Genomic DNA, 14,336 nt, shown 5'->3' on the forward strand with positions numbered 1-14,336 from the left:
ATTTTGTGTATCATGTTTATCATTAAATCGGAATAATAAGAATGCCATTGTAAATTTCTTCACTGTTGCTAACTGAATTTTAAAATCTGCAGTGAAATGGTAGATTCGGCCATGTATTAGAATGTATTGCGTAGTTATTCATGCTGTTACCAGTTGAGCCTTCTTTAGAAAACCCACTTCACTGCAAGAATTAATTACTTTGAATCCACTTATATTAATTAATAAATGTTTTAGAATTACATTTCAAAATGTGTATTCTTATCTTAGTAAGATTCATAGCTTTCTTAGGCCCTGTTTGTAAGATAAAAAGCAAGCTGGCTCCTGAGACAAGAGGCTGCTGCCTGAATTATTTTTAATTTTATCTACCCATGTTCCAAGTCAAAGAACGTGTTTCTTGAGTTTTTTACAGACTTTGCAAGTCACTTGGTCTCTGAAAAAGTATTGATGACTAAATTCCACCGGTTACTTTCTGATAGTACGAGTGCTGCTGGAAAAGTTTCTGCAATCAATATGAAAAAAGACGTGAAATTCTGGGAATGGCTTAATTGTTTTTTAAAGTATTCACCCTTAAGATCGATGCAATTTTGCATACGCTAAACTGATTTTGAAAGCAATGTTTCCACTCTGAAGCTGATACCTCAGAAACCGCTGTTCGGAATGCATCAACAGCTGCTTCAGGCGACACAAATCTCTCACCACGTATCTCATTTTTCATGTGTGGGAACCATCAGGTGAGTACGGACAATGAGTGATTAGACATTTTTACTGGACAAAAAATCAACAGTTTAGTGTGTTGAGTGGGAACTGGCATTGTTGTGGTGAAGAATAATGTGATGATTTGGGTTTGTTTTATGTAATTCATTGATGACCTCTGGCAATTGTTGCATACCACTCAGCATTTACAGTTCTTCGATCTTCTAAAGCTATTGTTGCCACACGTCCAGTATAACCGAAGAAACAAGCAATCATTTGCTTGACAGCACTCCTCAAACGAACAACTTTTGTTGGTTTCGACTCACTTTGAAACACCCAAACAGTGGATTGCCGTTTAGTTTCGGGTTCGTATGAATAGATCCAAGTTTCGTCCCCTGTAACGATGTAGTACACTAAATTTGACTTGCCTCGGCTGAATTTTTTGAGCATTTCTTTACCCCAATTTACACGAGCCTGTTTTTGAGCTTTAATCAAGTTGTGTGGGATCCAACGGATTGAAAGTTTCCATACATTCAGATGACCATGCAAAATCGTATGTATTGCTTTCATGTCAATGTTCAAGGATGAATCTCACGGTATGTCACATGCCGATCTATCTCAATAATTTCACGCAAAGCATCAACATTACTGGCAACAACAGACATGGATGGATGACCTTCATGAAATTCATCACTGAGAAATGTGCGAGTATGCTGGAATTCGGAAAACTATTTGCACACAGTCCTATTGGATTGTGCTTCATCCCCAAAAGCCAAATAAAGTTGCTCAATGCATCGTTTCGGTGTTAAACTACATTTGAAATCATAAAAAATCATTGCCTGAAAGTGTTCACGAGAAATGTTAATTTCTCACACGAAACTACTTCTTCAAACTGCTGTGAAAAATAAAGGAATAGGCTTATACAAACAATCAAAGATGATTTAAACGTAGAAAAGGTCTATTCTTCCGATTTTTATAATAGTGGAATACTAGCGCCACTGTTGGTGGTAGTTTGCAGAAACTTTTCCAGCAACCCTTGTATATATCAGTATGGTATCAACTCGACCCTAGTTATTGCTTTAAAAAATCTAAAAAAAAGGTTTAATTTAAAGCCTTTCCTGTTTGTTTCTGAACCCAAGGCACTTCATCATGATCGTTAGATATGCTGTATTTGAAGTGACGTAGACATTAAAAGTGTATGTTGCACTAACTTATTACAACTCACAAAAGAGCATATCCTTTTAACCATTTCATTAATGTGGTAGTATCAAAAAATTTTGAGACTAGCTCTGTTTACAAGAAAGTACTTTATTTATGTACGTTTACACACTGTCACCTTCAAAATAGTCCCCTTGCACAGCAATACAACGCTCCCAGCGTTCCTGCCACTTCTGGAATGTGTCCTGAAAGTCTTCTTTTCGAAGTGTGTCAAGCACCTTCGATTTGCGCTTCTCCGCAATGGTGTAAAAACGGCAACCTTTTAGCTGGATCTTCATCTTCGGGAAGAGAGCGAAGTCTGCAGGAGCCAAATCTGGCAAGTAAGGTGGGTATGGAAGTGAGATCATGTTGTTTCCTGCGAAAAAGTCCCATGTGAGGAGAGCTCGGTGACAGGGTGCATTGCCGTCATAGAGCATCCAATTTTTCACATGCCAGAGATCTGGGCTCTTTCACCGAATGTCCTTCCTCAGTCGCCTTAAAACCTGGCAGTAGAACTTGCTATTGATGATCTGGCCGCTGGGGACGAATTTTCGGGGTTGCGCTCGTTGAAGGCCTTCCTGATCTATATTTGTCTTCCAGTGATATTCTTCCGCTCTTGAAGCACGTGTACCACTTAAAGCAACTTGAACGACTCATAGCAGCATCACCATAAACTTGCTGAATCATGTCAAGCATCTCTGTGGCAGATTTCCTCAGTTTCATGCAGAATTTCATGTTCGTTCTTTGTTCTAACTTGCTATCCATGATGAAATCACAGATGTGGTGACACACATGGTCAGAATAGCACCAGTTGCACAGCTCCCGATGTACACAGGACGATGTCTCTTGGCACACTGACTTATGAAGGTTGGTGCTCCCTGCGACTGTGCATGCAGCCTTGTGCTGCCATCTGTTGGAATGTTGCAGAACTAGTCAAGAAAGTTTTTGATACCACCTCATATCTCTTCTCCTTTTGAGATCTATGCATTAACATTTCACAAATTTTCCACATTTTTTTTTAATTTTATACTAATTTAGTATTGCTTATATTAACATTCCAGTAAACTTTCTAATTACTAATTAGTGTTGTTTCTCTTGTCAATGAACATTGATTACCAATGTGTTCACCATTTTCTGTAGTGTTTTCGACCCTGCATAGTATAAGTGGGTCTGCCTCCTCATCCAACGCATCTGCAAGGGAATTTGGTGTTGGTTTTGTGCCTTGGAAAGTTAACACTGGAGAAGAACCTCCAGGTGAGACGCAGCTTGGAAAGCAGCATGTGTGGAGATTTTGTTGATGTGATTGCATGTTCCAAACTGTGTAGCATAAATTGCCTCATTGCTTGACTTCTATTTTCTTTGCTGTGTGCATGGCTAGTATTTAGTTCAGAATATGAATTATACAGTATGACCCAAAAAAAATGGGCCCCATCTTTCGATAGGCTTCATGTCTTCATTTTTTGTCGGAATTAAATGCAACAAGTTAAAACAAAGTCTTTGGCCTTTTCCTCTTCATTCTAGAGCATGTGTTTGAGATGACCTCCATTTCTTGATGCGCAGCACAAAGTTGTCCAAGACGTCCTTACAAACAGACCGAGGAATGGCTCTTATCTCCTCCCTGATGGTTTCCTCGAGTTCAGTGATGGTCCTGGGTCTCCCTGCGTACACTCGGTCTTTGCGATAGCCCCAAAGGAAGAAATTTGGGGGGCTAAGGTCTGGGCTATGAGGTGCCCACTCAAAATCAGTCTTGAGACTGATCACATGGCCTCCTAAGTTCTCTTTCAGCCAATCTCATGTCAGGTTTGAGGTGCGAGAGCTTGCTCCATCTTGCTGGAACCAGAACTTTCTCATAAGCGACCAGGTTTGAGGTGTGAGAGCTTGCTCCATCTTGCTGGAACCAGAACTTTCTCATAAGCGACCAGGTTTGAGGTGGGAGAGCTTGCTCCATCTTGCTGGAACCAGAACTTTCTCATAAGCGACGGATAGAGGGTCTGTATCTCACTCTTGAAGGTTTTGAGGACCTCAACATGCCTTTCTTTGCTGAACTGACTCTCACGCTCTCGACTAGCTCTGCTGTACACTTCCTGGGATGTCCTAAGTGTCTTGGACGGTTTTCACTTGCTGCATTGAGGTTCTCCACAGTCCCATACTTCTCAAAGTGGTCCACCCAGGTCTGTATTCTGCTCTTGGAGGGGGCCTTCTCACATTCGAACTGATGCATGAAGTCTCCTGGATTTTCTTGGACAAGCCTGTCTTGTAGTAATGTTTCACGGACTATATTTTTTGCTCGAGCTTCCATTGAGGCCTAGTGTGTTCACAGGCATTGCTTCTGCTATGCCTTGCAAAATGAGGTTGATTTGTGAATGGATTGATACCTCTATTTGGTGCAAGGAGCATAAATCTTAATCATAAACCTCAGCTAGCTTATCTACAGGTTCTTTGTAGACAACGAACCAGATGCCTTCCGATGGAGACATTTAAACGAATATATTATATAAACAAGGATACATGGAAATAGAATATTTACATGATGAGCTACTTTTCTCTATAATTCTCATCTACAGTCAAGTTTTATCTCAATATGTTTTTTTATTTCTTTTCTTCAATTTGTACATTCTTCTATCTGGACTTCCTTCTGGATTTCTTACGTAACCTTCCTTCTCAATGGACGGTCTGGATCTGGACTTCCTTCTTAATGGGTGTTCTGGATCTGGACTTCCTTCTTGTCTTCTTTGTGAACTTCCCTCTGGATTTCCATTTATTTATGTTTTTGATGATTTAATGAATTACTTTATCCTTTTTCCCAGCTTTTTCCCTTAAGCTTTGGGAAATATACTAATCTCCTCCCTTGCGGCTGCAATTGGAACGTGCCAACACTAACTGGGTACAACAGAGTGTATACTTGGTGCAAACAACTGACGCGGGCATCCAAGTAGGTGCTACGATTGAAACGCGCAACCAATAAGTGCTGTGGGGCGTCAATTGGAACGCGCCGCCACTGATGTAAACGAAATTTTCGCTATGGGAATAGTAAATCAATCAGACATGCAATATCTGTTTGAAGACACAAATTTGTATCAGTACTTTGACTTCTTTAGTTTTCTGATCAATTTACATATGATGACTGGTTTGATTTATCGTGTATATATATTAATTTATTTCTTTTATATTTATTCTTTATCTTCTTATAGTAGATTCTATTGTTTTTCTTCTTTCCAATTTGCTTTGTTCTTATTTATAAGGTTATTCACATATATTATGCTAATTTTTAAACTTGGCCTCCTGGTGCTGCCATTTCTATTCCTCTTTGGCAAACTATTTACGTTACTTGGTCCTATTGGGTCCGTAACAGGATGTAGGAGATATCACAAAAAGTGCACGTGGGGCCTGTTTTTATTGAGTCACCCTGTATATACCGCACTATGGTTGTATGGTCTAATTGGGCTCGACCTAATCTTTTCTTGTATCTTTGGTTCACTTCCCATTGGTCTACTGGACATGTTCCTCTCTTCATTTTACAGCATATTATGTGGGTGGTAGTTTGTCATTTTTCACAGAATATGTGTGTTCCTGGCAACCCTAGCACATGCTGCTTCACAACAAGAAATGACATCACATATGCAATCAAATGTGTTGGGTTGCCAGCATTCAGGCAACAAAATGTCGTTTTTTGTATGACTGTAGCACCTAAATGATGCACCGATAAGAACGTTACTGAGAAAATTTGTTTGCTTTGATGTCCACTATATGTTTCTGTAGTCTGTGAGCATCATTAGAATGACACCCTGTATATTAACCTACATAATAAAAGTACTTAAAAAATACTATAAAATGAACTACTTACAATTTGTGAGTATACGTTTTATAAAAAAAAACAATACGTAGAAACGTGTATGAGGCAGCTTTTATTTGCAGGAATAATAAATTGAATAAGGATGATGGAAATGTTGATGAATTATGGATCAAGATGTTCAAGAGATGGGACGTGAGTATAGGAAAAAGTATCGGTTTTCAGGTAACCCTGTAACACGCGACCCGCGAGATTCAGAATTTCGAGTTTAAAATGACGTAGTAGAGGGGGATAGGAGCAGGAGGGAAGTGGGCAGGGCAGGAGTCAGACAATTCTGGCATTCGGTGAGAAGGCAAACCAGTCGCCATATGGTCATGCATGGCACGGTGTGGATTTTTAACGTGTTAATGTGATGAATAGGGCTCGGAAGTTGAAGACCTATAAATTTCCAAAAAAAAGACCTATAAAAAGACCTAAAAATATAGAAAAAAGGACCAAAAAAGGAAAAAAGGACGTATAAATGTGATCCAAATTAATTAATAACTTCAGTTTTAACCTCCCCCCCTCCTCCCTCTGCACAGCACCTCCTTATCTGACTTGAGATCTTTGCAGGCGCGTGCTGTCTGGTCGTATACACCGTGCTGAAAGCTTCAAAACAAGAGAAAGTTGCCACTTACAGCACGACCTTCCAGACAAATTACGGTTAAAGGACCTTGTACAGTCACGGACACTGCCGGTTTGTAAAGAATACATTGACTTCAAATGGAATTGTTACAAGCCGGCATTGTCCGTGACTGTATCGTACCTGCTTCAGTCGTCCAAAAATGTTTTTCTCTCGTTTCAGGGATGGTTCAAATATATTTATTTCTCTCTTTTTTATATTTCTTTACTACAGAAACAATGTTTAAGAGGTGATGAACTGATGATGATTCGAATTGAGAATGGGCAGTAAAAACATAGTCGAAAGAAGGTGGAAGTTACAAAAAAAGCCGTTAAGACCTAAAAAATAGGCTAAAAAAGGACCAATAAGCCAAAAAATGCCGAAAAAGGCAAAAAAAGGACAAATAAAACCCACCTTTTTCTGGCCTACAATGACCCAAAATGAACATATATTATGTTGGGCCTCGTCTTGGGACACTAGGAAAAAAAAAGGATTTTTCCTCAACTTCCAAGCCCTAGTGATGAAGTTTGTTATGATTAATTTTTAGATTCGTAGTTCTTACAAGGGAAAGAAGGGAATATGAAGTTTTATGTGTACAGGGTCCAGTTGTTACGAAATACCTTTTTATCCATAATTTTACCATTACCTTACCCCTTGTCTTTTATTCTAGTTGATGTGGCTATGAAGTGATTCCGCTCTCCAAGATTGTGAACCTGATGAAGGGACCAGTTATGTCTTGAAGCGTTGTTTTTTATAAAATATATAGTCACAAATCATAAGTAGTTCATTTTATAGTATTTTTTAAGTAATTTTATTATATCATCGTGAGTAAGTCGCACATGCCTTAAATATGAGATTAACCTATGTAATAAAGTATCAAATAATTCACCTGGAAATCCTGGAAGTCATGGAAATCAACCTATGGGTGAATGAGTCAGGAAAATTTCAAAATGCATTTTTAATAGAAACGGGAAATGTCAAGGAATTTGCCAGAATTTTGGAATGGAACAAATATTCAATTTTCTTGTTCATGAGAGATATTCAATTCAAAAATGTTTTTGCAGTTTTGTTCAATATTATGAACAGTGTTGCTTAAACTTTATTTTCTTCAATACGAAGTAGAGTTTAACACTAAATCATGAATATTATCACAACCGAATGATTTGGAAATTATTTTAAAATTGCCTGGAAAACATGAAAATGCTTTGGAATTTCTTTTGCTGAAACTGGGAAACCTGAAGAATATGACACTGATGCTTTTCTTGTCCAAGAAATTGCACATGAATTTTACTTTTATTTTTATCTTCACAAGAACAAAAACGAAATAAAAATATTATGCAGGAAGATACAACACATTTACGAAATACCATTTTACCACACTTGCTGCAGGCTTTTTTCAGCACCATCCTTTTTTGATTCTTCGTGTGAATTATTCTTAAGGATTTTACGAATCACTTTCCTCTTTATTCTAGGTACGCCAATGAAAATTGTTGTAGCAGCAGACAGTAGCAGCTTAGGTGGTTTGATAGCAACAGTGAACAGCATTGTGCGAAATTCAAAACGTGCAATCAAGTTCTACTTCGTTACTCCCGAGGGGGACATTTCACATCTCAAGTAAGGATTTTTTGAATATTGTTTAGCATTGTAAAGGAAAAAGAAGGTAAGGTGCTCCCCTGTGCTATGCACCACGCCATGAAGCCGTATAGGGGGTGTGGAGTTAGGGCTCCACACATTCTTGATCATGGCCGAAGGTGGGGGTGATGTGATCAGCACCATGCTCCTGGCTACCTTTACCCCCCCTGGAGTTTCCTCCAGTTACCCACTTTATACGATGCTGGGTGGGTGCCAGAGCTGCTTGAACAGGTGGAAAAATTCCCGGTCTCTCGCATGGTAGTCAGACGCCCTAACGACTGAGCTACCGTGGCTTATTTAGCATTGTAGAGCAAAGAAGTAATTGCTCCATACATACAGTGTGTTTTAAAAGTCCTGAAAGATTCTAAAAACCTACAATGAAATATTGTTTGTTAGACAGAGGAAACTTCAATGTTTTATGAGGTTTCATTCATCGTCAGATCTCCAGCTGTGCACCATCCATGTCCAAACACTCTTGCAGTCTCCCTTTGAATCCTAGAATTGCGTTCAGGATATTGTGAATCACACCACGTATCTTGAACTTCAGGTCATCAAGATCTGTCGGTTTCCCACAGCCAGTAATCGCAAGGTTGTTTAAGAGATTTCATTGCACGCTCTCGTACACTATGTGGCAAATCTGCTACGCTCCCTGTAGCCTTAAACTTTTTGTACACTTGTCTCCATTAGAAGTGTTTTTTCCAAACGTTGTTTGGAACCTTCTCCACAACAAAACACAAGATTTTAACTGCAAGCCATAACAAGCACTGAACTTTTTCTTGCATCGACGCCATCTTGGAATCGCATGATCACCTGCACACACATCATTCAGCAGTGTGAACTGAACAATATATTAGATTTTCCTCTGTTACCCCGGCCGGTTCAAATCCGGGAACTTTTCTAACGGTGGAAGCGGCCCCGGCGCCTACCCAGCGTCGAATAACATGGGTACCTGGGGGAAACCCTGGGGGGTAAAGGCGGTCAGGGGCGTGATGCTGATCACATCACCCCCACTCACGACCGGATCAAGAAAGTGTGGGGCGTTACCCCCACACCCCCTATACGCCTTCATGGCGTGGTGCTATGCACAGGGGAACACTTTACCTTTTTTTTTTTTTTTTTTTTTACCTTTTAAGAGGACAATATTTTATTCTAATAAACTAGGGATGGGACCTATTAATCGGTACTCTATCGGTATTGGTCGATATAGGCATATTGGTTTATCGGTAAAATTACCTATTATTTTACCCATCTGATATATCGATAAATGTCTTATAATTTAGTGCAAAATTCTGCCATTTTGTTGTAATTTTTATGGATAATCTCCATGCCCTTCTTTCTAAAAAAGTAATTGTCTAAATATTCAACTTCTTTTGCACTACAGTTACCTTGAAACACACATTTATTAAGGAGATCAATGATCATTTCAGGTTCTTCAAGGACCATTTCTAATTTTATATCGGATCGGTAGAATATCGATTATCGGTATCGGTAAATTTTATATCGATACTTTATCGGTATCAGACAAAATTTCATATCAGCCCATCCCTATAATAAACCTATTGCTTTAAAGTTATAGCTTTTTAGAATTGTACAGGACTTTTAAAAACCCTGTATATACCGAGAGAGAGAATGCACGTCACAGTAGGATGTGACATGCTTGGTCACTGTACGAATGTTAATATTACCATATATTTCTGAAGCCAAAAGGAACCCCAATTTTTCAACAAGGGATTACAGAAAAACTATTTTCAAAACTTACAAATGGTTACCTTATTACAAGTAACTGAAGGAGACAATAAAAGTACCGGTACACAAAAAATAAAATCAGATACAGACATCCCTTAGTCAGATACAGATTCCACTTAGTCCTCCTCACTGGAACACTTTACTATGAAGTTTAAAACTGTATAACCATTTGAATAAACAACATATTTTCCTCGGCTAAGAATTACACAGTCGTAGTTATTTTTCAAAAATGAATTAATGAAAATTGTTTTATATATTACACCATACGTTACTGGAAGTTCAAGTAAAAATTTTATATGTTTTAAATTACTGACCCAATAACTGTATTCACTTTTGAAGTAATAAAAGAAAATTACCATAAATAAAATGGATTGTACGTGTTAGTAATACATATGAAATACATGTTCGTATCCATATACTTATGAATGAGCAAGTAAAACCGGTTGAAACCAAACATATGTGCGATTTTGCATGAATTGGCAATCTACGGTAAGCACCTTCTTGATACATCACAAACCAAATTACATTGCTGAGATATAAAAATATTTTAAATGCTTGAAGTTTACATACGTACTTCAATTAAAACAAAGACAAAGTGATGTAAATTAATTTTGTACAAATATAAACCACCAAATACGAACTCAAATCGTAGATTTCAACTAATAGAATTATTTTATTTTCAAATTATAATGGTACGCAATATGGTACCGTTATAACTGGAATTTACAACGTCTCACAAATATTGATAAAAAAAAATGTTCACTACGTGCTATCGCACAAAAATGCTCAAAGTGCATGCGAACGTTCAAGGTTAAAGCGGTAGGCGTGCCAGAGAGTAGAGTTAGAAGTTAATGGAAGCTTGTGGTTCTGTTCAGTAAAGAAAAGAAGAACTCCACATCATATGGTGCGAAAGTAAGACGACCCCATACTTCTGGGCACGAAATTGCGGCAAAAGACCTCGTCATGAATTCAGAAATATACGGTACTAACTGATTTCTGGAAGATAATATCTTAGGGATTTAATTTCAGTCATTGGTTTGAGCAAAACATGAATCACTTAAAAGTTATTGTAATTAAATAGAGTAAAGTGGGACATCCATACCTGTGGATATTTCAAACATTTTCTCATTTTCACAGGGCTTGGATAGAATCAACAAAGATTCACGCCATAAAGTATGAGATTCGTAAATTTCCGACTGAGATAGGTACGGGTGTGAGATGGGTCAAGATTAAGATACCAGATCTGTTTCCAGAGCTTGAGGGAAAACTGTTGTATTTGGACAATGATGTCATTGTTCAAGGTGAGTCCTCACACGTAAGCATCAATGAAAAGGCTTCAAATTTATTGATTGATAGCAAACACAATATCAGTTTATCGATAAAATTGCAGCTACTTTTTTTTTCTGTGTATACTTTGTGTCATATTTCACATTATCGCTGTTTTGCTATTTTTCTTTAACTAACTAACTAACTAACTCTCTAGCCTTCTTAAACCCGAAGGTTCATGGCTGCAGCAACACAGGCCTTCCATCTGTCCCTATCTTGAGCAAGATCTATATACTCTTTTCCATCCCTACAGATTTCCTTTAGGTCCATCTCAACGTTGTCCCTCCATCTTCGTCTTGGCCTTCCTACAGGTCTCTTACCATCAGGTTTCCCAACAAGAACCTTGTGAACTCCTCTTTCCTCTCCCATTCGTGCCACATGGCCTGCCCACCTAAGCCTTCTTGATTTAATTATTCTAATAATATCTGGACATGAATACAAATTATGTAGTTCTAAATTATGTAACCTTCTCCACTCACCTGTCTCCTCGTCCCTTTTAGGTCCAAAGATTTTCCTAAGGATCTTATTTTCAAATACTCTCAATTTATGTTCCTCTTTAAATGTAAGGGACCAAGTTTTGCATCCATATAATACTACAGGCAAAATTACTGTTTTGTATATTTTAACTTTTAGTTTCTTAGATATTAAACGAGAAGACAAAAGTTTATGAAGAGAGAAGTAACATGCATTTCCTGAATTAAGCCTACTTTTTATTTCCTCTTTAATATAATTTTCATTTGTTAATATTACTCCTAAGTATTTGAATTTGGAAACTGGTTCAAACGAGTTGTTATCAATAATTAGATTTTGATTATTACCTAACACTTGGTTTCGGCCTGTAAGCATATATTTAGTTTTCTCTTTGTTAACTTCCAAACTTATCTCTTTAGCAGTTTTGAAAAATATTTTAGCATTATTCTTAATTGTATTTATATCATCCCCAAATAAGTCTACATCATCTGCGTATGCTAACAACTGAGTCATACCATTTAATTTTAGTCCTTCTTTAGTTTCTTTTACCTTCCTTACAGCATATTCTAAGGCAAAATTAAAGAGCAATGGAGATAATGCATCTCCTTGTTTTAACCCATCATGAATTATAAATTTGTCAGACATATTATTACCCACACGAATTTTACTTTCTGTTTCGAAGATAAAATAATTTAATATTCAGTTGAAATGCATGGTTGGTTTTACAAAGAAACAACCACCAGTGTCTTCTTGGTAGGTACCTTTATTGTGCGTGTGTGAATATATAATTTATGTTCTGAGCCAAAGGGTTGCCATTTTATGTGTTTTTCCTTGCAGTATCAGTTATCAGAAATTAAATTTTATGTCAATAAACTGTTGATAATGGTAAAGAAAGGTCATTCATATTATTGCATACTTAAAATACAAAAAAATAAAATAAGCTTTAAAGACCAGTGAGTTTTCATTGGGTTATATATGGTCTGAATATCAAGTGTCCCATCATCGGCCTCCCCATTGTCATAATGTCAACGTCTTCGCCTTGTAATCAAGGAGTGCTGGGTTTGATCCGGTGAGGTTCATGGCAAGGTGTTTCGGATACCACTAAACTGTAGGTCCAGTCCCGATTAGCGTATATGTGCCTAAAGTGACTTGACACAACAACTCAAATCAAGTCCCATCAGTGCCAGTTGTCCTCATGGTGTTGGTTCAGCATCACAATTTTGGGGTTGGCCAGGATTGAACCCAGGATTGCTCTCACCAAAGGCAGGAGCATTAGCCATCTGACCACACAGGAGCCATCTGAAGTATGGGGGTATTTTACATAAAATGAATTATTAATTCTGTAATGTGTGATGAGTTTGTGATAATGTATCTGATTTGAGATGATCCATTTCTATAAAGTATATATTTGTTGACAGGGGAAGCTAATACAGCCATCTTGCACACAACACACTCTAGTGACTACACACAAAGACAATTGGTTGTCTTTTGTTTCCTATCTTGAAAGATTTGGTACGCTTATTTTAACAATGATTGAAAAAATGGTTTTACATAATTTATTTTAGACGAAGCATTATACAGAATTTTCAGTAGTCGTTGTGCCATCTGAACAGCAATCGCGGTACTGCAAATGCAATGGTAGATTGTAGTAGTATAGTATATCTTGAGAGACAGCTGCTTTGAGAATAATACAGTGTTATATGTAGGGCTCGGATAATTATGCAAATTCATATTGCATATGCAAATGCATATTTAAGGATTTTTAACTAAAAATGCATATTTGTATGAAAATAAGTTGATGTGGTGCATATTTTTGTATCCACAACCAACACCGAGCATATACTATATTTATTTTGCTTCTCCTCGCTTCTCTTTTCTTTATCTTTTCTCTGTCTTCTTTCAACAACTTCAAACAAGCATCAGAATTATAGAAGATGTTAAAGAGGTCCTCGCCCAGGTTGAAGATCCTGTGTATGTACAGAAATTGGATGCAGTATTGAAAACAAACAGTGGGTATGCAACAATGGTGAAAGTTTGCAAAATTCTGCATACAAATGGACAACGTATGGATGACCTGGAACTTGATGTGTCTGACTTTGTTGCCCTAAAATACAGTCCACTTGTATCTTGCGAAGTGGAACGTGTGTTTTCTGAATATAAGACTATTCTAGCTGAAAACGGAAGGAGTTAAATTTGAGACATCAAGTTGTTATCAAATGCAATCATGAAATTGATCTGTAATCATATTGTGTTTCATTTAACGCAGAACCATATTAATTGAAAAAAATCTGTGTAGCGAATGAGCATTCAGAATAATGCATATTCATTGGCTGGCATGTAATCTTTCATAGTTTGTAATCTACAGCATTTATAAATTAAATGGGTTTTTAAAGTGCATATTTTGCATTTTTTTTAGTGCATAACTATCCAAGCCCTAGTTATATGTTATTTTACAGGTAACATATGGGATCTGTATCAGGCACCTATTTTACCTGGCCATTACGGAGTATTTTCGGAGGACTGCAGCTCAACGTCCAAGAGATTTGGACTGGGAATCGCTCGTTACGCAACTCACATCAATCTCAAGAATTCACAAATTGCAAAGTTGAAGCTTGATCCCGGAGCTTGCCCATTTAACACAGGAGTGTTTCTGACCAACATCACCGTGTGGAAGGAAAATAAGTTAAGCCAGAAGTTGGAACATTGGCTCGATGTCAGTGAAAGGTTTGAAATCTAATTTTGTTACTTTTTTTTTAAGCTAACAGTTATTTTTTAGTCACTTTTGTGTCATGTTGAATTTTACTTCCAAGCTCAGAATTA

The 14,336-nt window shown here is 37.5% G+C and overlaps 1 protein-coding gene across 5 annotated transcripts in view; it reads left to right on the forward strand.

Moving 5' to 3' along the window:
* LOC145981585 (glycosyltransferase 8 domain-containing protein 1-like) overlaps positions 1 to 14,336 on the forward strand; it is a 104,613-nt gene that overhangs the window by 73,014 nt on the left and 17,263 nt on the right. For 4 of the 5 annotated variants that reach the window (XR_014440973.1, XM_083114940.1, XM_083114941.1 and 1 more), the window contains exons 5-8: positions 3,031 to 3,144; positions 7,814 to 7,955; positions 10,857 to 11,020; positions 13,973 to 14,240. Coding sequence is in view for 4 of the 5 variants with exons in the window: in XM_083114940.1 (XP_082971066.1) it covers positions 3,031 to 3,144; positions 7,814 to 7,955; positions 10,857 to 11,020; positions 13,973 to 14,240 (688 nt within the window). In the remaining variant the exon portion in view is untranslated. The remainder of the gene's footprint in view (positions 1 to 3,030; positions 3,145 to 7,813; positions 7,956 to 10,856; positions 11,021 to 13,972; positions 14,241 to 14,336) is intronic. The other variant, XM_083114943.1, reaches the window with a different exon arrangement.

This window comes from Lepisma saccharinum, chromosome 29 (genome assembly GCF_977018435.1).
Source record: "Lepisma saccharinum chromosome 29, izLepSacc3.1, whole genome shotgun sequence".
Lineage (NCBI taxonomy): Eukaryota > Metazoa > Arthropoda > Insecta > Zygentoma > Lepismatidae > Lepisma > Lepisma saccharinum.